This window comes from Cynocephalus volans, chromosome 2 (genome assembly GCF_027409185.1).
Source record: "Cynocephalus volans isolate mCynVol1 chromosome 2, mCynVol1.pri, whole genome shotgun sequence".
NCBI classification, from domain to species: Eukaryota; Metazoa; Chordata; class Mammalia; order Dermoptera; family Cynocephalidae; genus Cynocephalus; species Cynocephalus volans.
In genome coordinates, this window is record NC_084461.1 from 159326492 (window position 1) to 159353115 (window position 26624).

A 26624-nucleotide genomic window follows, 5' to 3' on the forward strand; every position below is an offset into this window, starting at 1 on the left:
GCTTTGCTGCCAAGCCCTGTGCATTCTTCTTGAGGTTGGATTTAAACTTTCTGTCCCTGTGCCTAGTTCAGCCCTCTGGTCCTGCCCCGCATTAGTTTACAGCTTTGTGTACATGTCACCCTTTCAAATACTTATTTGATGACCTTTCTTATGAGCCTACCAAGTCTTTGGCCTTGTTTCTTTGGTTGTTCTGTATGTGGTTCAATTTCCCATACCCTTCCTGACTAGCCCACTCCATCAAGAGTAAAGCACCAAGACAGAGTGTCCAGGTATTTTCTGATTTGAGTGGACTCAGGCTTGCTTTCTTTCTTTCTCTTTCTTTCTTTCTTATTATTTATTTATTTATTTATTTATTTATTTATTTAATTCTCAGCTCCTCTTGAATCAGGCCCCTTTATTTTTATTTGCACACTCGAGGCATTTTTGAAGTCTTATTATGCTAACTCAGAGCACCCTGTCACCTACATATCTACCACATGTTTCCTCATTAATCCTGTGGATGCTAAACAAGTGACAAGCTTAAGTATTGTAATCCTCACCCCATCTGTCAAAAAGGAAATACATAATATTTCTCTACTCTTGGTGCCTTCGGAGGAGTAGACTTATTGGGGATCATGTGGGAAAGGCTGCTACTTTGCTTCATAAAGAGCTGCAGCGTTTTTACTATTTCATTACATATTAACAAAAGTTCTAAAATTTCTGCAGCATTTTGGACTAGTGGTTTTTCTTGGGGGGATGGTGGATTGTTTAAGGTGGTTTGAAACTTGCAGGATGAATTTTGCATACTGGGAGGAATCTCTCAAGAATTTAATTTCCTCATCTAGGGCCGGCCCGTGGCTCATTTGGGAGAGCGTGGTGCTGACAACACCAAGTCAAGGGTTAAGATCCCCTTACCGGTATCTTTTAAAAACAAACAAAAAAAAGAATTTAATTTCCTCATCTAATTGAAATGAAAATATCTTTTATAACATGGCTGTCACCCCAAATTTTTCACTGTTTTCACATCATAGTTTATTATTGAACATATCTTTACATGATAGATACCAACTTCAAGTATTGGCACTTAAACCCAGACAAGGCTTCTCTCTCTTTTTTGAAAGTTAAAAACATTTTCCTAATTGCTTAATTTTTAATTAGGAAATAAAACAAGCAAAAGAAAGAAAGATATTGTAAAACTTCCATTATCCCACTACCCAGAAAAAAAACTATTAATATCTTGGTCGGTATCCTTCCAGATCCTTTCAATGCATAGTCAGACAAATAGGTGAGATTCTATTTGTATTTTATTCCCACACCGCCACCACCACGGCATCTTACTGCACTCATTCTCATTCTCATGGAGGACAGCTTCATGCTATCCACCAACATTACAAATCCATCTACACTTTGACTAGCAATTCCACTTCTAGGCATTTTATCCTACAGATGTAACACGTGAAAATGACATGTACAGTATTATCTATCTCAGTATTATTTGTAACAGCAGAAGATTAGAACCAGCCTAGATAAAAAATAAAAATTTTTTTAAAAAAAGCTGAGTAAATTATGGTGCCGTTCAATCATGAAACACTAAAGCTGTAAAAAAAAAAAAAAAAAAAAGAATGATGTCCTCTGTGTACTGATAATGAAAGATTTTTCAAGATGACAGACATTTAGTGAAATAGGCAGGTTGAAACAGCATATACAACATTAATTTTTTTGTAATAAGGGGAGAAAAATAAGAATTTATATTTGTACATTTTTCACATGCTTAAAAATGTTTTGGAAATGAATCTAAACTAAGAACAGTGTATTAATGTATGGGAAAAGGGGAATGGGAAGGTGGAGGACAGTGTTGAGAGGGAGCTGCAACTGTGTGCCTTTTAATACTTTCTGGTTTTTAAACTAAGTGAAGGTATTATTGCCCATTCAGAATAAAAATTTAGTATTAAACTATATATTCATATACTGTTTTATAGCTGCTTTTCCATTTAATATTATTAGATTTTAAATCTCTTTCCATATCAACTGTTCATTCATAACATTATTTTTTAAATGGCTACATAGTGTTCTGTTGCATAGCTGATTTGTTTAGTCCCCCCTTTGGGGCTTTTTGGTAGTCTTCAAATTCTTGTCACAAACAGTGCTGTGTTGACCGTTCCCAAATGAACATTTTTGTGTCCATCCTAAATTGTTTCCTTAGAATAAATCTTTTTTTCTACTTTATTTTCTCTCCTTTTTTACTCTGGTTTAATATCATTTATTTTGTGTGTATGGGTATGTCCCAAAGTCTTTTTTATTGTTGAAATTAGATTAACCCTTCGAAGCCTGGATTCTAAAATCACCTGGGGTGCATTCTGACCCTTGCATCAAGGTCTTTGGACCTGAGCGCTTCCTTTTTTTATGCAGATTATTGATTACAACATTACCTTTATTACTTTCTTGTATGTTAGAAATGCAATTACTCTGCTTAGAACAGAATCTTTTTTTCCTTAAACAGTTTTAGGTCCACAATTGGGAAGGTTTGGTTTTTTTTAATGTTTAAGGCAGGCCCTTTCAAAATTGTATTGCTGAGATTGGTTGCACAACAGTGTGAATGTTCTTTACACTACTGAACTGTATACTTAAAAGTGGTTAAGATGGTAAACCTTATGTTGTGTGTGTGTTTTATCACAATTGAAAATAAAACATAAATTGCACCTTTGAGCTGATACCTTAGAAATCTTACAAGAGTGGGCTGGCCGGTTAGCTCAGTTGGTTAGAGTGCGGTGTTATAAAACTAAGGTCACAGGTTGGGGTCTCCATAACCAGCCAGCTACCAAAAAAAAGAAACAAATATTATAAGACTTCAACACTCTGTTTTTAAGTTTTATTTTAATTGACACATAATAGTTGTTTAATAATCAAATCGGGGTAATTAGCAAATCCATCACCTAAAAAATTTATAACTTCTTTGTGGTAAGAATATTCAAAATCCTCTCTTCTAGCTCTTTTTAAATATACATTATTGTTAAATGTAGTCACCCTATTGTGCAATAGAACACCAGAACTTATTCTTCCTATCTACTGTAACTTTGTACCCATTGACCAACCTTTCTCCCTGTCCACCTTCCCCCCAACCCTCCCTAGCCTCTGGTAACCACCATTCTACTTTTTACTTCTATGAGATCAACATTTTTTAGGTTATACTTGAGTGAGATCATGTGGTATTTGCCTTAATGTAAGACTTAAAAAGTTTAACAAGCACTAATTATGTTCTGTATTAGTCTTTTTTTTTTTTTTTTTTTGGGGGGGGGGGCGGCTGGCTGGTACGAGTCTTTTGAAAGAAGGTTTATCCATTACACAAATCTAACCTCATATCTCCTGGCTTCCTGTGAAATTTTATGAATATATGTAAAATTTTATGTGATTGTATTTGTCTAGAAATCAGATTTTTGTGGTTTAAGATTTTTTCTTTTTGTGTTGGGAAAAAAAAATCACCCCATGGTACAAAACTCAAACAGTACTCAGAGATGTGCAGTGAGCCATCTGCTCTGCCTGCCCAGACAGTATTCATCCCTCCCCCACACCCCAAAGCAGCTATTCTGCAGTATTCTACAGTATTGTCTACATTCACAAGTGTGTGCATGTGTGAAATTGGGGGGCTAGATTGGTGTTTTTCTCTGTGTTTATTGTTATTGTTATGCCACAACTGTTTGATTCTCTGTTTGAATTCTAGGACAGCTGTGGGAAGAGGCAGAGCTTGGCTTTATCTTGCACTCATGCAAAAGAAACTGGCAGATTACTTGAAAGTGCTTATAGACAATAAACATCTCTTAAGGTATTTTATCACCTTCTTTGCTTATCTTTTGCTTTGTAAATAATTAGAACATAGTTCTGTAGATCACTTTGAATTAAAATAGATTTTATTCAAATTATTTTTTTAATGGTTAACTTTATGTTGTATATATATTTTACCACAGTTTAAAAAGACACCCATGATCTCATTTATATGTGGAATCTAACTCAGAAGCAGAGAGTAGAATGGTGGTTAGCAGTGGCTGAGTGGAGAGAGTTGGTATGATATTGGTCAAAGAAAAAAAGACTTCACTTAGACAGGAGGAATAAGTTCAAGAGATCTATCCTACAACATGGTGACTATAGTTAATAACAATGTATTGTATACTTGAGAGTTGCTAAGAGAGTAAATTTTTTTTTTCTTGGCTGGCCAGTATGGGGATCTGAACCCTTTGACCTTGGTGTTGTAACACCATGGAGCTAACCAACTGAGCCAACCAGCCATCTGTCTGAGAGTAGATTTTTAAGTGTTCTCACTATATATGAATGATAAGTATGTCAAATTAAAAAACAATATTAATATCTAAAATTTTATAAATGAAAAAAGCTCTAGTTTAGTCGTTTAGAACACACCACCAAAAAAAAAGAAAAGAAGAAAAAAAACTTTTCTCAGGAAAGTGACATTTTTTATCTACAGACACAAACACAGTAAGTAGCTAATTGGGTAGAAGAACCAGGAGGGTATAATTCCTGAAGCTCTCTCCGTGAATGAGAGAATTAATGAGCAAATAAAGGAGGGATCAAATTAACAGCCCTTCTGTCTTACTGGCTACCTCTCATTCTATCCAACATTCTTAAGGATACCCACCATGTTTGTAGACTGACATTATGGTGATTCCACTAACACCTTCAGGTCTATGGACCCCAAGCTGAACCCCCAAATTATTAATATTAAATATTTTGTGGCTTAGTTTTAAAATAGCCTTTTTTTTGAGCACTGATATCTGAAAGTCATTATGAATGAAGATTCATCTGACTTTTCATTTTGAAAAATCATTTTGAAGAAAATTCAGAAATATCAATAGCTAAGGTTTGGTAACTGACAGCTTACTCCATTAAATTTCAATGAAATGGTGTTTATTAGATTGGATAAAAGGAAAAAATTACTTTAGAACTAGGTACAGGGGGAAATTTTAAAGCATAAAACCCTACTTTTTGTAAGAGAACATACCTATATTACCTATTTTAAGATTCCATATTCAATTTGTAAAATTTTATATCTCTTAGTATCAATAAAGACTTAAACTGGCTATCACTCAAATTTATGACTGGTTCACTTTTGACATGTGTTATTATATAGCCAAACGTAATCATTATAAAAGGAATTTTCTCTAGACTATCATAATTTATAAGGTAGGAATCGCTCTAGAGTTAATTCTCTTTTCTAATTGAGATAAAAATATCTTTTACAGCATGGCCTAAAACCCAAGTTGTTCAGTGTTTTCAAGTCACAGCTTATTATTGAACATACCCTTGTGTAGAGCTAAAGCTAGGTCAGGAGCTCACAGACCCCTCAAGCCCGTTGTCCAGACTGGGTCACAAATCCTTCACATGCAGGTCTACGAGCTAGGTAACCAGAAAAAAGGTCCTTGGAGCCTTGGTTGAAGAAAGAGTAGTTTTTATTCAGCACACACGTCTAAGAGCTGAGGCAGTCCAAAGAGAAACTCAGAAACTCAACTGCTAAGGCAAAGTCCAAAAAAACTGAGCAGCTGCCAGCAAAGTAAACATGCTCTATTTTTAGACATGAGCTCTGCAGCCAGCCATGCTTCACAAACTGAAGAACACACAATAGCAACAAACTAAAAAGATACATGGGTGTACATGCACACTAACTCCACCCACACACATCTTGTTTACAAGAAATGTGCTGCAGGACCCCCAACCAGACCTGGGGGGAGGGAGCCTGACTAAACTATTTTCCCCACACCTTGCATGATAGATACTGATTTCAAATAAAGTTCATATACTTTGTACTCTGAGTGCAGTTATGTCACCTCTCCCCCAGGGTAACGGAGACACAAAGGATGACTCAAAGCCCATTTCTTCTGAGCAGTGAGAAGCCCCAAAGGGGTTAATTTCCACAACCCTCAAGAGAGAGGCATTCCTCAGAAAATTAACACTGAACTGGGGTCTTCTTTCAGTATTTATTTTCCAGGCCAGAAAGTTACAGAAAAGGAACATGGGTGGTTACGAAAAGAACAGTAAGATAACTCATGGCAACAATCATTAGGTTTAGCTGCACCAAGGACATCTGCCCTTGAAGCCAGCAATTTTGCTGTGTTACAATTCTTTATCTACAACAGAGACTTTAGCCTGGGGAAAGTTTTTTGTCTTTCGCAAGCGTAACATTTCTATGTGTAATTCTAAAAAGTTAGTCTATACCTGAAACTACAGGGTCTTGGAAACTAGGCCCTGTGAAATACATTTGCTTTATCAGTGTTAGTATCCTCCACGCAGTTACACTGAGTGACTTTGAGTTATAGATTTCGTTCTAATGAACTTATTTTTAAGACAATGAATTCTCATGTGTACGTGCACACAAACTCACTCACACTGGGTGCCATTGGATTTAGTAAATAAGCAAATCATTGGTGACCAGAAGCAGTAATAGACAGGGGATGCAGCCCCACTGCAAATGGCCAAATGGCTGAGATGACTGGGAGGTAAAAAAAAAAAAAAAAGCAGCACATGTTGCTCAATGGGACATAAGAAAGAGGGAAGAGGTTTTTTTGGATGTGGGGAGGCTGTGGGATCCTGTTTCCTGTTTATGTGTTTATATGTAGAAGTAGTTCGTATCAACGCAGGAGAGGAGCCAGTGGAGACACACGAGTGATGGAGCGATAGTCAGGAATGCAGTGGTCAAGAGGAGATGAGAAGGACTGGAGTCCTGGGCTAAACAGAGGAGCCAGTCATAGGAGGAGGGAAGAGCCTGTTCTAAGCCACAGGAAGAAAAGAGGACAGAGGAACCAGGAGCTCTTGAAGCAATGGAGGGAAATGAAAAGAAGGAAGGGAATACACACCAGGCAGCTTCTGGCTCCTGTGTGAAGTTGGTAGCCAGGCCATCGACTAAGGGTTGAAAAGTCCAGGTAGGTGGAGTGAAGGAGTGGTAAAGGCATTTCTGAGCAGCTCTCCTGTCATGTCACTCTCTTTCAGTGAGTTCTATGAGCCTGAGGCATTGATGATGGAAGAAGAAGGAATGGTGATTGTTGGTCTGCTGGTAGGACTCAATGTTCTTGATGCCAATCTCTGCTTAAAAGGAGAAGACTTGGATTCTCAGGTAAAATGGAGTTTTGGCTCTACGTGGAATTAATCGGCCAGGGATTTTACACACGATCTGCAGACATATACTGAACCTGAGAAAGGGACAAATGGCAACAGCCCCCTGATAGAGGACTGGGCAAGGTCCTGTGCTGGGTGGAAGGGGAGCAACTGGGGAAGTTCTCAGGAAAGGGTGAAGAAATAGCACAGGCACAGGCACACACAGAAAGCATGGCATGTTTAGGAACAGGAAAACAGCTCTGCTGGCTAGAACACAGAATGCTAAATGAGTGAGATGAAGATGGGGGCTGGGCCCAGTTGTTAGGCCATCAATTCCATACTAAAAGATTTAGCTTTTATCCCTTGAGCTTTGGGAAGCTGTCGGAAGTTTTTAAGTGCTACACTAAAATGATCTGGGTTTGAGAAAGGTCGATCTAGCAGCCATTTGGGTCATGAGTTAAAAGTGGCCAAACCATTTTAAATGGCTACGTAGTATTCAGTTCCTTAATATACCATAATGTAACCAATATCTTATTAGTTTTGGTTGTTTCCATATTATAACAACAGTAAACATCCTTATACCTCTTTGAACTCTTTTTTTTTTTTTTTTTTTTTTTGGTGGCTGGCCTGTATGGAGATCCAAACCCGTGACTTTGATGTTACAAGGCTGCACTCTAACCAGCTGAGCTAATTGGCCAGCCCCTTTGTACTCTTGTCCATTTATTTCCTTAAGATAAATTTTGAGATTGCTGTGTCAAAGTATACACATTCCACATTTTGGTAGATGCTATAAAATTGACCTCCAGAAAGGTCTTCCATTTTATACACCCACCAGCAACATGTGAGTGAAGCCATTTCTTCTTGCTGACACTGGCTAAGATGAGCATTCTTGGGCTTTTTCAACCTGATAGGCAAAACAACTTATTTCAGACTTACAAGTATTTTTTCATGTTTTATTTGTCATTGGTGGTTCAGCTTTTGTGGCTGTTTTGGCTATCTTTTCATATCCTTCACCCTTTTTTCTTAGTTTTCCCTCTTTTTCCACTTCCTTATTATAAACTAAGGTTATCAATTAACACTTTGTTGGAATTTTTTGTTATAAAATCTTTTTTCTGGTTTCTCAGGGATGATGTGCCTTGTAGAATTTTTATTTATTTATTTGTTCATTTGTTTATTTATATTTTTTTGGCAGCTAGTTGGTATGGGGATCCAAACCCTTGACCTTGGTGTGACAACACCATGCTCTAACCAACTGAAGTAATCAGCCGACCCTGAATTTTTAATTTTTTTTGCAATCAAATTTAGCAGACATTTCTTTTATACTTTCTAAGGCATTATGCTTTGAAGGTCTTTCCCCATCTGAAAATTAACCTTGGGTGCTGGCTGGTGGCTCACTTGGGAGAGTGTGGTGCTGATGACACCAAGGTCAAGGGTTCGTATCACCATACCGGCCAGCCACTCCCCCAAAAAATTAACCTAATTTTTTAAATGTGTATTTTTTACACTTAAATAATCTGTCATTTGTTTTGACACAGTGTGAAGTGGGAATCTAGATTTCTTTTACAAGTAGTAAACCAGTTTTCTCAATATCATTTATTAATTTTCCCTGAAATACTGGTTAGACCATTTCACCTAAAATTTAAGGAAAGAAGGACTCAGAAGTGTCAGTTAAGGTCACCACTTTAGTCTAGAGATCCAGGTCTCCTTTTTTTAAAAAATTACTTTGTACCCAAAGAACTTTGTTGATTTTTGAAAACAATGTGATAAATGAATAAACAAAAAGAAGTAATTTTAACCAGGTGGTAAAATATCAGAATATTCATTTAAATTCTAATTTTTTGTATGTTTTTCTTTCAGAAGGTGGTAGGGTTATTTTTCTTTTGGTTTGTTCTCTTGATTACACTTTACAGAGCTGGTTAGTCTAACTAAATGTTTAAAGAAAAGAGATGAGAATGTACATACTCTGAATTTCAAAGATTGTAAAGTTTGTGGAAAATGGGAAATGTTATTTTTAATTTTAATTTGTGTATTTTACTTCTATCAGGTTGGAGTGATCGATTTTTCCCTCTACCTTAAAGACGTGCAGGATCTTGATGGTGGCAAAGAGTAAGTACTGCATTGTATGCGGTTGTTCTTCATGTTTTTAATGAAAGTCTGGCGTTTTAATGAAAGTCTTGTTTTTGCTTTTAGATTTTAGTTTTTGTTCAGTTATTTTATTTTATTTTTTATTTTTTGGCGGCTGGCTGTAGTTATTTTTAATAACATAGGTAATACATCACTATTCTCATTGTTTAAGGAATTAAGCTTTGCAGAAGAATAGAGAGCACACATGGACTTTCCTCATTCACACTGGCCCCTTGCCTTCATCTCAATCCCACTCTTCCCCTCAGAGGAAGCTACTTTTACGTCTCCTTCCAAACCTTTTTTTAATACCTCGCAGGTATTTATTTACTAGCAGTGTATTTTACTTTACAGTGTGTTTGAATATAAATTGAATAATATTGTATAAGTTCCCCTTGGACTTGTTCTTTGATCATAGTGTGTCTCGGATGTCTATTCATACCACTACAGAGCTCTCCCTCATCTTCATTAACAAGAGAAGTTATCCAAGAGAAAAAAAGAAAAGGAAAAAAAAAGCAATGTGTATAACATGCTACCATTTATTTTATAATAAAAAAGATATACTCCTACATACGTATTCACATGTTATACTCTTGTGTGCATGGAGTATTTCTAGGGTGGCACATTGACCCAATAACCAGTGCTTACCTGTGGAAGCAGGCAAGGGAAGAAGTTTTCACTGTAAACCCTTGGGACGTGTTGGAGTATCTTGCCATGTGCATGTGTCACTGTCCTTTCACACAAGGACTCCCCTGGTCTCAGTGCCTGGCCAGTGGGAACCCCATTAATGCTTCCTGCACCCTAAGTACAAGGGTTCACCCACTTGAAACTTAAACAAAATTTATTCGTATGCCCCCAAATAAAAAAATCTGGAAATAAGTTAATTATCCACTAATAAGGGAATAATTGAATGAATTATGGAACATGCATAGTATTCCATGCTGTGGTATATTGTGCAGACATAAAAAAGAAAATTTAAGCTACCCATATACTGACTCAAAGGGATTTCTGCAAGGTATTGTTGAATGAGAAAAGTATGATGCTGGGAAGAATGTATGTGTATATATATATATATGTATATATGTATCCCATTTTTGTAAACAAACCAAAAAATTTATAATACGAGTATATATTTTATATTTTAATTATATATACTATAGGTACATTAGGTAGATATTATGATTATATGCTCATAGAAAGATACTCAACAGGCTGTTAATACGTGTTACCCGGGAGAGCTATGTAAAGGTCTGAACACGTAAAAAAAAAAAAAAAAAATGACTATACTGAAAAACAAATTCAGCATCAATTCCATGAACCTATGTAGGATGATCCCATTTATATAAATTACGTATGTGTGTGTGTATATATATATATATATGTAAAGAAATTATGGGGGGAGTCTAACTTTTTAGAATTTTTTCTTAATCCAAACTTCCCTGCTTTAGACTAATCAGCTTTGTGTTTTGAAAAGTCTCGTGGTCTCCTTTTCTGAGTGAGCCTCCTTTCCTTCAGTACAATAGGGATTGTGTACATCTGCCACTTCCAGCGCCACTTGCCTGTGGCAGATTGGTGTTTTCACCTTACGTGCTGATGGCGTTCTCTCCTCATCCCAAAGGCCCATCCAGTCTGCAGAAAGGGAAGGGCATCTTCAGGGAGCCTACTCTCTGGGCAGCCTGTCCCTCAGGCCCTAGCTGCTGTGCCCCGGCCAGCCTTGCTCTTTGTGTACTCCTGCATTGGGGCAGGACCATGCAGATATCACTAAGTTTTGTCTGTCTCTTGGTTTCCTGAAGACATTAGTACTTCTACAAGGTGATATAGGAAGGTTGACAGACAATTACAAAGTATTAACCATGAATAAAAAAAAATTTCCCCTTTTTATGCTCCTTTTAAAAGGTATGAAAGAATTACTGATGTCCTTGATCAAAAAAATTATGTGGAAGAACTTAACCGGCACTTAAGGTATGACTCACTCTTTTTTCCAGTGTTACAGTTACATACTCAGTATCCTGTCATTGTTTCATGGAACTTTTTTGAGTTGCCATATATTTATAACTAACTTTAGTCCAACCCAAGAAAAAGGGTTATCATTCAAGCAACAGTCATGTGTACAGACTGGAGAGGTATGATTTCCTCTTGATAAACAGGTTTTGGGGAATCTTGGGTTCTTTGGGTTTTGCTGTTGTAAATATAGAGAAGTAAATACATTAAACCTTGAAATTCCACTCCTAACCCACAGTCACGTGGTTCACAGTCCCTGCCATGGCAAACTCTGTTACCATGGAACCACACACAGCCCTCCAGTGCACTGGGCGAGGAAAAAAGGGTTTAAAACCCCTGGGCTAGACCTTGCAGAGCAATGTGATAATGATCATAGGCATCTTTATCTGGATTTTTTATTTTAGTCAGAAAGTTGCTGATCTGTTTCATGAAACATGAGTCCTTGGAGGTATTGGTGGAGAGTGGGAGAGAGACTCTTAGCCTAATTGTTAGGAAGACATGTTATTCTCTCTCTGAATCTCCTTCTAGAAAGTACATTGCACATTAGCAGTGCTCTACAGGGCAGCCTGTCTGGCCCCAAAACCCAAAGAAACAGGTAAAGAAGCTGGCATGTTCCTCCTAATGTACTTAGGGAAACGCTGCTCTGAGCATTTCCTTAACTGTGACATTGGCTGTTTTCTGAGAGAGAGATTTTCTGGTTGATTTCTAGTTTATTGAGAGTTTTTATAAGGAATAGATGTTGAATTTTATCAAATGGCTTTTAGTATCCACTAAGATAATCATGATTTTTATCCCTTAATTTATTGATGTGATGTATTTTATTAGTAGACTTCTTCATACTGAACCGTTTCTATATCACAGGAATAAATTCTACTTGATCATAGTTTTAATAATTTAACCATCCTTTTAACATGTAACCTGACTTAATTTTTCTATAGTTTTCTTTCTCTGGCATGGTATCATGGTTTTGTAGCTTCACAAAATGAATTAGCAAGCTTTGCTTTATTTCTGTGCTGGGAACAGATTCTAGGTCATGGGCATTATTTGCTTCTTGAAAATGAGACACTCAAAGCCTTTATGAGGCTATTAATACTGTGGCATAATCCTGCCAACGACCTCAATTGTCGAGTTAGGGCTAGAATCTGAAGCTCACAGACCCCTTGAGCCCATTCACAAACCTTTCACACGCAGGTCTATGAGCCAGGTAACCAGCAAAAAAGTCCTTGGAGCCTTGGTTGAAGAAGGAATAGTTTTTTGGGGTTTTTTTTGACCGGTATGGGGATCAGAACCCTCGGCATGGTATGGTCCGCACCATGCTCAGCCAGTGAACACACCGGCCATCCATATATAGGATCCGAACCTGTGGCCTCGGCGCTACTAGTACCGCACTCTCCCGAGTGAGCCACAGGGCCGGCCCAGAAGGAATAGTCTTTATTCAGCATACACAACACTATGAGCTAAGCAGTCCACAGAGAAACATAGAAACTCAACTGCTACCGGCAAAGTCCAAAGAAAAACTGAAACTGAGCAGCTGCCAGCAGAGTAAACATGCTCTATTGTTAGAGGCCAGCTCTTTGCTGCCAGTCTGCTTCAGAAAACTGCACAACACACAAAAGCAATTAACTAGAAAGATACATGGGTGCACATGCACACTAACTCCACCCTCACACAACTTGTTTACAGGAAATGTGCTGCTCCACCCCCTTGAGCGGAGGGAGCCTGACTAAATGATTCTATTTTCCCCACAAGTACCTTGCCAGATTTTTAGTTTTCCTTAGTTGTTAGTTCATCTAGGTTTTCTCCTGAGTATATGCCTTTTTTTTTCTTTTTTTTGTAATTTATATTCAAAGAAAAATATAAATTTTACTGGTATCTTCTAAGTTACATTTTTGATATAGAATTCAAAATTGTATACCCTTAAAACTTTTCATTCCCTCCATGTTTTGGTTTTTTCTCCCTTTTTTTTTTAAAGATGACCGGTAAGGGGATCTTAACCCTTGACTTGGTGGTGTCAGCACTATGCTTTCCCAAGTGAACTAACCGGCCATCCCTATATAGGGATCCAAACCTGTGGCCTTGGTGTTATCAGCACCACACTCTCCCAAGTGAGCCACGGGCCGGGCCTGTTTTTCCCTTTTTTTTTTTATGTCTTTGGATTTTCTCCCACCCAATTCCTGAACCTTGATTCATTAGCCTTGCCAGGTTTAGTTCTTTGTCCCCATCACCAGCAAAAGCAACCAGTTTGTGGAAGTATAGTCTGTTGCCTGAAGTGCAGACTCTGGAGCCACATCTCTGGGTTTAGATGCTGGTACCCCTTGATCGATGTATGAACTTGAGTGTGTTCTTTAATATAGTTATGGTTTCCTCATCTGTAAAATAGGTTCACAATAGAACCTACCTCATCAAATTGTGAGAAGGATTAATTGATGCATTTAAAGTGCTTAGAACAAATAGGGCCTGTTACCTAGTCCGAAAAATAAGTTACTAATATTATGATCGTGGTAATTATGATTGTTTATCAAGTCTACTGTTTTCCTACTTGCTGATTCATTACATTAGCATTTTACACATTTTTCATTATAAAAGTAGTACATATTAAAGAATATTTGAAAAATGGAGGAAAGTATAAGAAATATTTTAAAATCACCTTTGATTCTACTACCCAAAAGTACCAACATCTTGTTATGAATATTACTTTAGGTATATGACTGCTGACACATATTGATTCCCATCATCTGTAGTGCTGGGGGGAGATTTTCTTTGCAATTGACTGAAATATGAATGAACAGAATATTTTAGGAATAAAATTTACTAAAAAGTAAGTGTATATAGACACCCACACATGTACACACACATACTTATTTAGAATGATCATCTGAGTTAATTGGAGCCCCATTGCCTTTCCGTTTCATGTAGGAAATCTAGGAATCTGTCTTCTCATTGTTTACAGGTTGGGAAAACAATCAGCTTTTATATGTTCATGTTTACCTAATATTTATATTTTCTGTAGCTGCACAGTTGGGGATCTTCAAACCAAGATAGATGGCTTGGAAAAAACTAATTCAAAGCTTCAAGAAGAGGTTTGTGACTTATTGAACTTTTTAAACAAAACAGAATGACCAAGGTTAATGGTATAGTTGGTATGTCTAACCAGGGCTTCTGGCTGATAGGAAGGGGAATTGCTAGCCTCTAGATGAGCTGCATTTGGGGCAGGAAAATGTTTGTCTCCTACTGAGACACTGCAGCTGATCATGAGCCAGTTCTAAGTGACTTAGGTTTTATCACCTCAAAGTAATCCAAGGGAAGAAAACTCCTCACTGGATAAGGCCAGCTTCTGTTGAGAGAGTGCAATTTCTTCCTCTTTTTCAACCTTTGCTATCATGTCCTATGCCTCTCTGCTACCCCAGAAGGCACAGACTGTTACAAAGTATAAGTACTCTAGCCTACCCCTTCTGTTTTGGCCTCTCAGGAGCATAGAACCAGTCTCCCCACAGTGTGGTCTTTCTGCTTTCTCACTAGGAAGAGAGAATGAAAGGACAGGAAGAAGGAGGGCTGAGACCGAGGAAGAAAGCTTGCTGCCAGATGCCCGGCAGTCTCCTTGGTGGACACATCTTGTCTCCTGTTAGCAGGAGGGGGGTTGCTCAGCCTTTCTGAGGCTTTCCACAGGTAGCGGTCCCTGGCTGTTCAGGCCTCCCCACCTAGTTTCGTTGGGAAGGAAGAGGGCTTTGAGAGGGGGCTTGAGAATGAACACTGTCACAGTGTGGAGGTAGGTGACAGCTGAATGGAGAGTCTCAGAGCACGCTTCTGTAATGAAGGACCCCCAGTTAAGGACCACTTTAAACTCACTGCTCTCTCCAGAGGGACCAGCCCTGAAAGGCTTTCAGGAGAGGAACTCAGATTTGTGTCAGTGAAAGGAAATTCAAAGAAAGATGAGGGCTTCATGGGAAAAACTTCACTGAACTTAGAATTTGGAGGATTCACATTCACCTTGGTAGGTAGGTCCTTGAGCCTCACTTTTCTTGTCTCCAAATTAGGTAGTAATACATACTTAATAATATTGTGTAAAGATTGTTAGTTAACGTCCTATTAATATGCCTAATACAATACTTGGCATGTGGGGGCACTCAAGAGTTGGTTGATTTTAGGACAAGCAGAATCACTCTGTTCTCTTAGACAAGGTGGCATGCTTTGAATGAAGGTCTAATTTAGCTTTTGAAACTAAACTGGGTTATGTTTTCTTTAAAGGCAAATGATCCCCTTCTTCAGGGTGTGCTCTGTGTCTTCAGAGAGTGGAATGGGAGTTAGCTGATGGTTTTTGCCTACTGCTTCCCTTTTAGCAGCTAACACTCCTTCATAGCCTTAAAGTTTCTTGTTTGGCACAGCAGTTCTGTTTAGAATCTGCAGGCCTGGGTTCTGAGTCTGAGTGGGGAGTAATTGTGAGGGCAATTTAGATGCTGCTGACGGAGGAGAGGAGTTCCAGATTCCTTCATTAGTGAATAGTGCAGACCACAGCCAAGTGCCTGTTACAGCGGTCTTGCTTCTTTCTCCTTCTCCAGCCTTACTCTTGTCTCTGCAAGCTGTGTTCTGAGGCTGGCATAAGGAGGGGTTGGTTGGCACATTAATTCATCTACCTTGCCTCTTGTGATAGCTTCTCCTCAGGCAGATCCATGAAAGCATCCTGCTCCTATATGCTCTTCCCTCAACAAGTGATAACTCATTCAAGGAGAGGAAGAGTTCCTCTTAGACATGCCTTTGCTTTGCTTTTCTTTGCTTTTTTTTTTTTTTTTTTTGGCAGCTGGCTGAACCCTGGACCTTGGTGTTATCAGTAGTACACTCTAAACAACTGAGCTAACCAGCCAACCCTAGGACGTGTCTTTAATGATTTGCTTTTTATTCCTCCCCCTAAATTCTTTAATTCTCTCCTTAATGATACAATATACTTTTGCTCATTGGGTAGAAAAACTGAAAAGAATGAAGAATTAGGAAAAAAGCCTATAATCCCTTTGCTAAGTGATAGCTATTTTTATCGTTTGTTTTATATATCATCCCCATCTTTTCCTAAGCATTTTTAATCTGTTGATTTTTCTTTTAAATTATAGGTGAGAGCATACTATGTTACTTTCTTTTATTCCTTATTAGTATCATATCATAAGATGTTCTCAAATCATTAAAAGCTTTTGTAAACATTTTAATAATTACATAATTCTTTTTTATGCTTCTGATGTAATTTAACCATTTCTCTAATATTAGACATTGATACTGTTTCTAATTTTTTGTGTCCGTAAATCATTGCCTTCATTAAGTAGTATGTTATCATTTTTATAAAAGGGGAGAAAATCTGGGGAGGACAGAGATGGCTAGGGGCAGGGATGGAAGAGAGATTTTACTATATACATTTTTATGTCTTTTGGAATTTTGAACCATGTATTCCCTACTCAAAACAAGGAAATAAAATATCAAACATGTGAAAATACAATGTAAATTGTGACGATGCCAAATAAATGTTAGCTTTTAATTTGAACAGTAAGATTAATTTTGATGTTAAGTATAAAAATCTTTCTTAATCAGCTTTCAGCTGCAACAGACCGGATTTGTTCACTTCAAGAAGAACAGCAACAATTAAGAGAACAAAATGAATTAATTCGTGAAAGAAGTGAAAAAAGTGTAGAGGTGAGGAATTGGCCTTACAGTTGGGTGGCATGTTTCTCACTCAGACTTATACATTGTCAGCCTCAAGCTCATAGTTTAATAATGACCCAGTCATCAGAATGTGCAAAGCTGCCTTGTTTGATGTCAGAAAGGACCTCCTGCTGCTGTCCCCACCCACTTCACTCTCAGGCCATCAGACTACTTGGACTTCCTCACCTCTGGGGCCTTTGCACACCAAAGTTGCTGTTCATTCTTCAACTTCTGCTCACATGCTGGGTCCTCTGTGTTGCTGTCCCTGGTACCTATGGGTGGACCTAGACCCTCCTTCTCCTGTATTCCCATAGCTCTTTGTACATCTAATGTTTTGTTAATTGCTGGCTTGTAGCTCTGTCTCACCCAATGACTTGAGGGTAGAGATGATATCTGATTCACCTCTAAATCCACCAACTGCTAAAAACATGCTCGTAAATACTAAATGATGGATTGAATGAGGGCCTTTCCCACTAAGGGCTATATTGTTCTGTTTTAAAGAAAATTAAATATAAATTATTTTATGAACTAACTTTTCAAAAAATCCATTGGCTGCTCTCATCCTTTATCTTCAAGTTCTAACATCTTTAAATTCTTAACCTTTTTCTATCATGCCTAAAAAATAGAAATTATCCTGCATTTTTAAAAATGATATATTTTAAAATACTTTATAGTTGGCTTGCTTTCCATAGCAAACCATTCTTATTGGTTTTCTTATTTAATACAGATAACAAAACAAGATACCAAAGTTGAGCTGGATACTTACAAGCAAACCCGGCAAGGTCTGGATGAAATGTATAGTGATGTGTGGAAGCAGCTGAAAGAGGAGAAGAAAGTCCGATTGGTGAGTGTGCAGGACAGGGTGTCTTTAGGAAAATGTTCTCCAATAGCTCTCTAAGTTCATTCTGCAGCACTTTTCATATACATGCTGAAACTTGCTGACGCTCATGGAAAGTCAGAAATTGTCGGGCTGGCCCCGTGGCTCACTCGGGAGAGTGTGGCGCTGGTAGCACCAAGGCCGCAGGTTTGGGGTGGCCGGTGTGCTCACTGGCTGAGCGTGGTGCAGACAACACCATGCCGAGGGTTGCGATCCCCTTACCGGTCGGGGGGGCGGGGGGAGTCAGAAATTGTCTTTTTTTTTAAAAAGCCTGTGTTTACAACTCAGTTCTGCAGTGTCACTTAATATATATATTTTTCCATTTTATAAGGCTTTTTCAGAGATAACTATGAGGTCAGACTCATGGATTCTTTGACAATACAATGCTCTCAGCCATAGCCTCTGCCCCGTTTCCACTCAATCTGTGTCAGGGAACAAAGTTCTGCTCCTGCTTTGTTTCTTTGTTTCTTTGCATAGATGTGCAGAAACATGTGTCCTGGGTTGTCCAGGATTCCATATTTCAAAATGGTTGCACCTTTTTTGCCATAAAGTAGAAAACTATTCCAGAAACTCTAACTTTGCAACATCAGATCCCTTCCAGCACTCAAACACAAGACAAACATTCCTTCAGACCAGATGTTCTGATCTCTGGGTTTGGAGAATATGGCTGTAAGAACTCTAGGCTCCCCTTGCTTCTGACCAGCTTTCTGTTGATTTGACACAGAGCCAGCTTTACTTGTACAATGAGAAAAGGGGGGAAACATCATCTTCATATGCCACAGACAGATTTTTTCTCAATCTCCCTAACCTGACCTTCAAGTTTATATTTTAGGCATTGCCCAATATACAACCTTAGTTATATACTTTAATAACATTTTCCTATCCCTTTAAGGAACTAGAAAAAGAACTGGAGTTACAAATTGGAATGAAAACTGAAATGGAAATTGCAATGAAGTTGCTTGAAAAGGACACCCACGAGAAGCAAGACACTCTAGTCGCCCTCCGCCAGCAGCTGGAAGAAGTCAAAGCGATTAACTTACAGATGTTTCACAAAGTTCAGGTGGGAGTTGGCTTTGTGTCCATATCACAGCCTGGTTTCCTGCCACTTGTCACATGCTGCCTCTCAGTCTTACGTGATTCTTCCAGCAGAGTTAGTGAACAGACACATCTGTGAGCACCTACTATGTGTCAGACTTAATCCTAGGCCCTATGATGTGTTTCTGCATTTATTTTATTTGATCCACACAGAAATCCCTGAGAAATGGGAGGAAATGTAAGCAACAAGGCAGAACCAAGTGGCTAAATCGCATGCCCCCAGGTGGCATAGCTAAAAGTAGAGCTGAAAACTGAGCTGTGTCTTTTTAATCCAAACCTGAACTTTGTTCATCATGCCTTCACTGGCTCCCTGCTATTTGTTTCCTTCCATTTCAGTGACTAATTGTTTACACCTAGAAATGGAGAAATGAATTAAAGATATCATTTAGTATTGTCTTTTCAATCTTTGCTATTAATTTAATCTTGCTGAGTCTTCCAGGCCACAAGCTAGCTGCTTGCCCCTCTTCTGCCATTTTAGAGTGGTCAAGGGGAACTAGCCCAGAAAGAATGAGTCATGCCAGAATTTTAAAAATAACATCTAAGAACTGTAAAGCTTCCTTGCCCAGAAACTACCCAGAAGGGCACCATTCTGTGTCCTCAAAACTTAGCTCTTTTTTTAAAGTTCTGATTTCTGTTTTATTACCAAAACAGTCATACTTCATTTTCCATAGATATGGTTTTACTCTCACTTCCAGTAACATTTATGTCAAAGATAATGTGAGGGCAGACAGTCCTAATAAACTGTTATTTTTTCCTGTCTTTTTTTTTTAACTGTTAAATAATATTATAATAGTAACATTGAAAATTGAAAACAAAAAAGGAAAGGAGGAAAATACATAGTTTCACTGTCCTGACAAGGAATTTTTTTATGTTTTCTTCTGTTTTTTTGGTCAGTATATGGACATAATATTAATGTGTGTTAGTTAGGGGAAACTAAACTCCTGTAATAATTTAGCAGACCCCAAAATAGAATGGCTTAAAAATATCAAGTTACACCAAGGTAAAGGGTCAGTTTCCCATGCTGTCCAGCTGCCAAAAATATATATATATGGAAAATGTATTTCTTTTACATAATAGTTCCAAAGTGAGCATTTCAAACTGGCGGTTTTGCTCCCCACCATCATTCAGGGACCCAGGCTAATGCAGCTCCAGCTGTGCAGGCTATTCTAGTTGTCAGTATTCCTGCCACTGGAAGGGGGAGAAAAGCACAAGTCCAGAGCTAGGGATTTTCCCTCAGGCAGTGAGACAGAAGTCCCACACATCACTTCCAGTCAGTTCCATGGGAAAGGGTTAGTCACCATGGCCATGCCTGGATTTGAGGGGGGCTTAGGATGTCATCTTTTCTGGGCTATATAAAAGGGAGAATAGGTATTGGTAGACACACAATTTTCTCTACCATAGTCGGCCCTGTGGGAGCTGCCGTGAACTCCCATCCAATCCCTGCGTCCTCTGCTAAGTCTACAGTCTAACCTTATTTGGCTTCAGAATCAATGTTTGACTGGCATTAAAAATAAGCTTTCCTGCTCTGTTTCTGTAGAATGACTTGTGTAAGAGCAAATGTCTGTTCTCAACAAGTTTTGAAAACCTGTTTTACAGGACTCATCTGGGTCTGGGACTTTTTGAGTGAGGAGACTTTGATAACTATTTCATCGTATTGAATGCTTACTGGACTGGTTTATGTCATGTTTTCTGTTTTTCCTGATACTTATTATGGTTTTTTGTGGGGGGGGGTTGGGGGTGGAGGTCTGGCCAGTAAGGGGATCTGAACCCTTGACCTTGGTGTTATCAGCATTGTGCTCTAACCAAGTGAGAGTTTGGTATATTTTTATATTTTATATAAAAATATATCTTTTTAGGTTTGCAAATGTTTTAGCTCATAGTTGTTTATAATGTTCTCTTACAAAATTCTTTAATCTCTTTTATTCAGTATTTTCTTAGTTGCATTTTCTGTCTTTTTTCCTTATTCACTTTTGCTGTAGGTGTATCGGTTTTTTTGTTTTTGTTTTTGTTTTTATGACCAGTAAGGGGATCTTAACTTGGTGTTGTCAGGCCCACGCTCTCCAAATAAGCCAACCGGCCATCCCTATATAGGGATCTGAACCCGTGGCCTTGGTGTTATCAGCACCACACACTCCAAAATGAGCCACGGGCCAGCCCCAAGGTATATCTGTTTTAATAATCTTTTCAAATAATGAACAGTTTTCTCCTAATAGGCATTTTTGTTTGTTTTTCCATACTTCATTGATTTCTACAGTGGCATAATAGGAAATGTATATTTGGTCTCTGTCCCTAGTTCTTGTCACACAACTAAAATCTTTGGATACTCTGGGGTGATGAGTGTCTTCTGTATGATAACAGGATGACTGGTGACTGGGGGCCCTAGACAGCTTCAGGATGATGGCTGGTCACCAGAACGACCAAGGCAGGATTAGAGGTTTGAACTTTTGGCCCCAGCCCCTACCTCCAGGGAGGGGAGAGGGATTGGAAATTGAGTCAATCACCAGTGGCCAGTGATTTTATCAATCATGCCAACATAATGAAACCTCCGTAAAACCGCTGAAGGACATGCTTCGAGAGCTTCCAGGCTAATGAACACATCAAGGTGCTGGGACAGTTGCACACCCACAGAGGTCATGGAAGCTTCATGCTGCTTCCCCTGTACCTTGCCTTATGCATCTCTTCTATTTGACAATTCCTGAGTTGTATTCTTTATAATAAACTGGTAATAGTAAGTAAAATGTTTTCCTGAGTTCTGTGAACCATTTTAGCAAATTATTGAACCTGAGGAAGGGGTTGTGAGAACTCCCAGCTTATAGCTGGTTGGTCAGAAGTACAGGTGGCAACCTGGGCCTTGGGACTGGTGTTTGAAGTAGAAGCAGTCTTACAAGACTGAGCCCTTAACCTGTGGGGGTCTGTGCTAACTCTGTAGAATAAGTATCAGAATTGAATTGAATTGTAAGATACCCAGTTGATGTGAGAGATGGTTGTTGGTGTGGGAAAAAACACACATTTGGTGGTAGAAGTATTCTAAGTAAAAACAGTTTGCCCTCACCTTCTACTTATTTTTGGGAGTTTGTGCTGTAGCTCATTTTCAACTTTTGAAATGTGTGCTTAGTGCAATTGTTCTGTCTTTATTTATATCATAAAAATTTTTATTTAAAGGTAAAAATTATCTACAAGAACTACTTTAGCTATGTCCCTTAAATTTTGACAAAAGTATTTCATCATCAAAGAAGCACATTTCAGGCCAGCCCCGTGGCGCACTCGGGAGAGTGCAGCGCTTGGGAGTGCAGCAGCACTCTCACCGCGGGTTCGGATCCTATATAGGGATGGCCGGTGCGCTCCCTGGCTGGGCGCGGTGCCAGCGACACCAAGCCAAGGGTTGCGATCCCCTTACCGGTCACAAAAAGGACAAAAAAAAAAAAAAAAAAGAAGCACATTTCTCACATTTTAGCATCTCTGAATCAAGATGCATCTTACAGTCAATGACATGTCATCTTTCCATTAGCAGTTGTATTAGTCTGTTTTCTGTTGCTTATAACAGAGCACCTAAAACTGGGTAATTTATAAAGAAATAAAATTTATTTAGTACAGTTTTTCAGGCTAAGTTTAAAGTTGAGGGGGCACATTTGGTGAGGGCCTTCTTCTTGGTGGAGACACTCTACAGGGTCTAGTGGCAATTCAGAGTATCACATGGTGAGGGCTCAGGAAGAGTGCATCTTCTCATGCTTCTTCCTCTCCTTATAAAGCCTGATAACCTATGGAACTCCATGAATAGTCCTCACAATCCAGTCACCTCCCAGAGGCCCCACCTTTCAAATACGGGAGTCAGAGTTCCCACCCTCTTAACATTGTTACAATTGGATTAAGCTTCAATGATTGGGGAGGGGGGACCTTCAAACCATAGCAGCTGTTTTCTTTCTTTCTTAGTGCTATATAAACTTAAAACATCACACAGTGGTTTCATTGTCTTTCAGTTCTGAGTATTTCATAATTTCTCTTCTGGCTTTTTAGTTTAATAATTTTTAGCTATGAGTTTCCAGATATGAGGTGTTTTTAGCTATTCTTTTGCTGTTCATGTCTAATTTTATTACATTAAGGTCAGAGAATACAAGCGGTATGTTATTTCTTAGGAATTTATTAGGACTTCCTTCTTTCTTCAGCCTTTTAGTATCCTTTTATTTTAAGGGTGTTTCTTATAAATACATAGGAACACAGAGTGCCCCTCCTGTAACTCAGTATGTGTTATGGTTAAAATCCTGGACTCATAAAGTCACACAGATATGGGTGTGAACCCAGCCTCAACCCTCATTTGCTCTCTAACCTTCAGCCAGTCCCTTTCTCTTTCTGAGTCTCCCTTTCTCAGTGGAAGAAGTGGGGCTGACAGTGTCCCCTTGAGAACCCTGCTGGGGTCGGATGAACTAGTGGGTGTGCCTGGCATATGATGACAGCTCAGGAACACTGAGTCTGACCTGACTTAGGAGTTCCTTGATTTCAAAAGAATCAAAGGTTTCAGTTTCTCCTTTGCCTTTCGTTCTGTTGACAAAGCTGGGAGCCTTGGCCCAGTTTGTCTTCCAGGGCTCTAGAGAAGAGCAGCAACTAATGAGATACTCTTGAAAGGATTATAAAAGTATAAGGTTAACAATTAAACCCTGTTTGTAATCTAGAGCAGGCATGGGGGTGGGGTAGGCAGAGTATGAGCCCCTTTCCTTGCTTTTATAGAATGCAGAGAGCAGTTTACAGCAGAAGGATGAAGCCATCACATCTTTTGAAGGAAAAACCAATCAAGTTATGTCCAGCATGAAACAAATGGAAGAAAGGTAATCACTTCCCCTTGGCAGATATTCCCTACAAGGTGCTGGGCATTCTTTGGGCCTGGAGATTTCCTCAGAGTCTCTCTCAAAAGTACAGACAAGTTGGGATGACTCCTCTTCTTCAGGTCCACACTCTTGCCCAGGGGGGCTGGATTCAGCAACCTGGCCTAAGCACATATTCAGTTAATCAACCTTGGCTATTACATCAGATTGTCTTCTCAAAGGGTTGCTTGTCACTGTCACATTTAAATATCAGGTCAGCAGTGGATCTGAATAGAGTCCAAAAATAGACCCACACAAATATGGCCAACTCCCTTTTACAGAGGTGCCAAAACAGTTCAGTGGAGAACGGATGGTCTTTTCAATAAATGACATTGGAGCAGTTGGACATCTGTATGCAAAAAAAATGACGCCTCACAACTTATACATAAATTAACTCAAAATAGATCATTAATGTGGGAATGCAAAATGGTACCACCGCTTTGGAAAACAGTTTCTTAAAAAGCTAAACATCCTCTTACCATATGACCTAACAATCCCACTCCTAGATATTTGCCAAAGAGAAATGAAACCTATGTCCACACAAAAAGCAGTAGACAAATATTTATAGCAGCTTTATTCATAATTGCCAAAAACTAGAAGCAACCCATGTCCTCACTAGGTGAATGGACAAACAAACTGTGGTACATCTATACAATGAAATACAACTCAGGAATAATAAGGAATGAACACACAAAAACTTGGATTGGTCTCAAAGATATTACTCTGAGAGAAAAAAGCCAGTCTCAAAAGGTTATATAAAGTATAATTGCGTTTATATGACACTCTTGAAAAGACAAAGCCATAGTGCCATGGAACAGATCCGTGGTTGCCAGGGGTTAGTGGTGGGGAGAGTGTGCGTATACTCAAGCAAGCAAAAGTATGCAAAAATCACACCTTAAACTGAGAAACGGGGCTGGCCAGTTAGCTCAGTTGGTTAGAGCGCAACCTTATAGTTGGTCAAGGGTTTGGATCCCCATACCGGCCAGCCACCAAAAAAAAAAAATTATAAATTGTGAGAAACGATGCATTCCTTATTAAGCTTTGGCTCATTGGTGCACTTGCTCATGTTGCCCTCTAGGTTACAGCACTCTGAAAGTGCAAGGCAGGGAGCTGAAGCGAGGAGCCAGCAGCTGCAGCAGGAGCTGGGCAGGAGGATCAGTGCCCTGCAGCTGCAGCTCTCGCAGCTGCACGAGCAATGGTAGGTGCAGGTGCAAGTGAGGCTGGGAAGGTCTGGGAAGGCTGGCTTCCAGTTTTTCTTCTCCTGGACAGAAAGAATTAGCGGCAGGTAGCATCCTTCCTCAGAGTTTACCCCTGCAAGGCCAGTGTTAGGATGAGATCATATATGCCAAGTTAAAAACCCAATGCTGCGAGAAGAGCTGTCTTTATTCACAAATGAGAAAGCAGGCACCCCCAGGACTACTCAGCTGGCAAGAGGGAGGAGACTCACTCCTGACCTTTGGTAACTTTCTTCCCTCTTCCTCCCTCCAATATCCTCCATTGTCGTCTCGCTGTGGGTTGTCAGAAGTGGAATAAATTTTGAACTTTCTTTCCCCTCAGGTCTCCATCTCAGTAGAGGATTGTCCTTTTGTGGCCCTAACTGTTTTAGAGCACTCTTCCTTTCTCTCCATTTGCGCAACTGCCAAGCGTGTACCTACGCCTGCATTTCTCTCACTTGTTCTGGCCTTATGGAGGTGCAGGTGGCCCTGGGGAAGAAGGAGGGCATTTTAATGCCTTGTTGAAGGGTTTAGATGCTCCAGTGGTAATTCAGTTGGTTCCACATTTCCTGCAGTGAATTGGGTTGTGGGTCTTCCGTGAAAATCTCCCATTGAGACTAACTCCAGTTCGTTTGGGGAAAACAGCTCAAGTCTAGAGAAAGAATTGAAATCAGAAAAAGAGCAAAGACAAGCTCTTCAGCGAGAATTACAGCATGAGAAAGACACCTCCTCTCTACTCCGAACAGAGCTACAACAAGTAGAAGGATTGAAAAAGGTAAGGTGGGCTATCCTTGGGAGAAAAAGAGCATCTAGCAGACTCCAGAAATCCCTTCTGTGGAACCTCGCCTACAGGCTCCTCTCCCTGGGCCCTTTATGGGAGAGCCAGGCCTCTCCAGGATTTGGGGATGCTGTGCCCACCCCTGTGGAGCTTCTGCTCTAGGAGAAGGCAAAGACAAATTGTAAGCCTCTAAGCCAACCAGATATAAACTTACATAGCAAAGTGCTATGAAGAGAGTAAAACCGGAGAATGTCCTCATGGAGGGGGTTGGGGGGTGGCACAGCACATGAGCAGAGGTTTGAATGAGAGATGTGGGCAAAGCATGCATGAGACAGAGACACCAGGGAGGAGGGCTGGTCTTAGGGAACAGACAGCAGGGCAGCATGACAGAAGTGCAGTGAGCAGAGGAAGGTGGACTTGGGCCGGCAAGAAGCCCTTCATGGGCCCTGTAAGCTGTGGGAAAGAATTTGGATTTTATTCTGAGCACCATAGGCAGCTGTTGGAGGGACGTGATCCATTTCATGTTAAGACAATCACTGCTACTGTGTGGAGAATGGGTGGTAGTCTGGCAAGAAAGGAAACTGGCAATAACCAGTAAACATTTTCAAACAAATGCTGGTCCACAACTTTACCCCAGAGGTTGCTCGGCCACTATGCCCAGGGTCAGGGCATCCCTGGGAAGCAGACTGAACCAGAGCCCTAAGTCAGCCCTAAAGTAGACCTGAACCCTGGATTTCCCCCTGGAATCACCTTGGTCCTCTGGAGGCCCCACCTCACTTGAAGACATGGCCTGGATTGTGTTGTCTTCAGAGAGCAAGAGAACTGGGGGTTCCAGTGTGGCAACATCATCTGTAGAACTGGACCTCCCAGGAAACTCCAAGGCACTCTAAAATTTTCCCTTAATATAAAATCATCAGCCACCTTCCCAG

The 26624-nt window shown here is 39.6% G+C and overlaps 1 protein-coding gene across 2 annotated transcripts in view; it reads left to right on the forward strand.

Annotated features, from left to right (window-relative positions):
• Positions 1–26624, forward strand: part of RUFY1 (RUN and FYVE domain containing 1) — a 48106-nt gene that overhangs the window by 11930 nt on the left and 9552 nt on the right. For both annotated transcript variants that reach the window (XM_063085448.1, XM_063085447.1), the window contains exons 4-14: positions 3698–3799; positions 6970–7093; positions 9119–9180; positions 11092–11157; positions 14207–14276; positions 16765–16866; positions 17603–17719; positions 18645–18812; positions 23570–23667; positions 24782–24901; positions 25563–25692. In XM_063085448.1, coding sequence (XP_062941518.1) covers positions 3698–3799; positions 6970–7093; positions 9119–9180; positions 11092–11157; positions 14207–14276; positions 16765–16866; positions 17603–17719; positions 18645–18812; positions 23570–23667; positions 24782–24901; positions 25563–25692 — 1159 coding nt within the window. The remainder of the gene's footprint in view (positions 1–3697; positions 3800–6969; positions 7094–9118; positions 9181–11091; positions 11158–14206; positions 14277–16764; positions 16867–17602; positions 17720–18644; positions 18813–23569; positions 23668–24781; positions 24902–25562; positions 25693–26624) is intronic.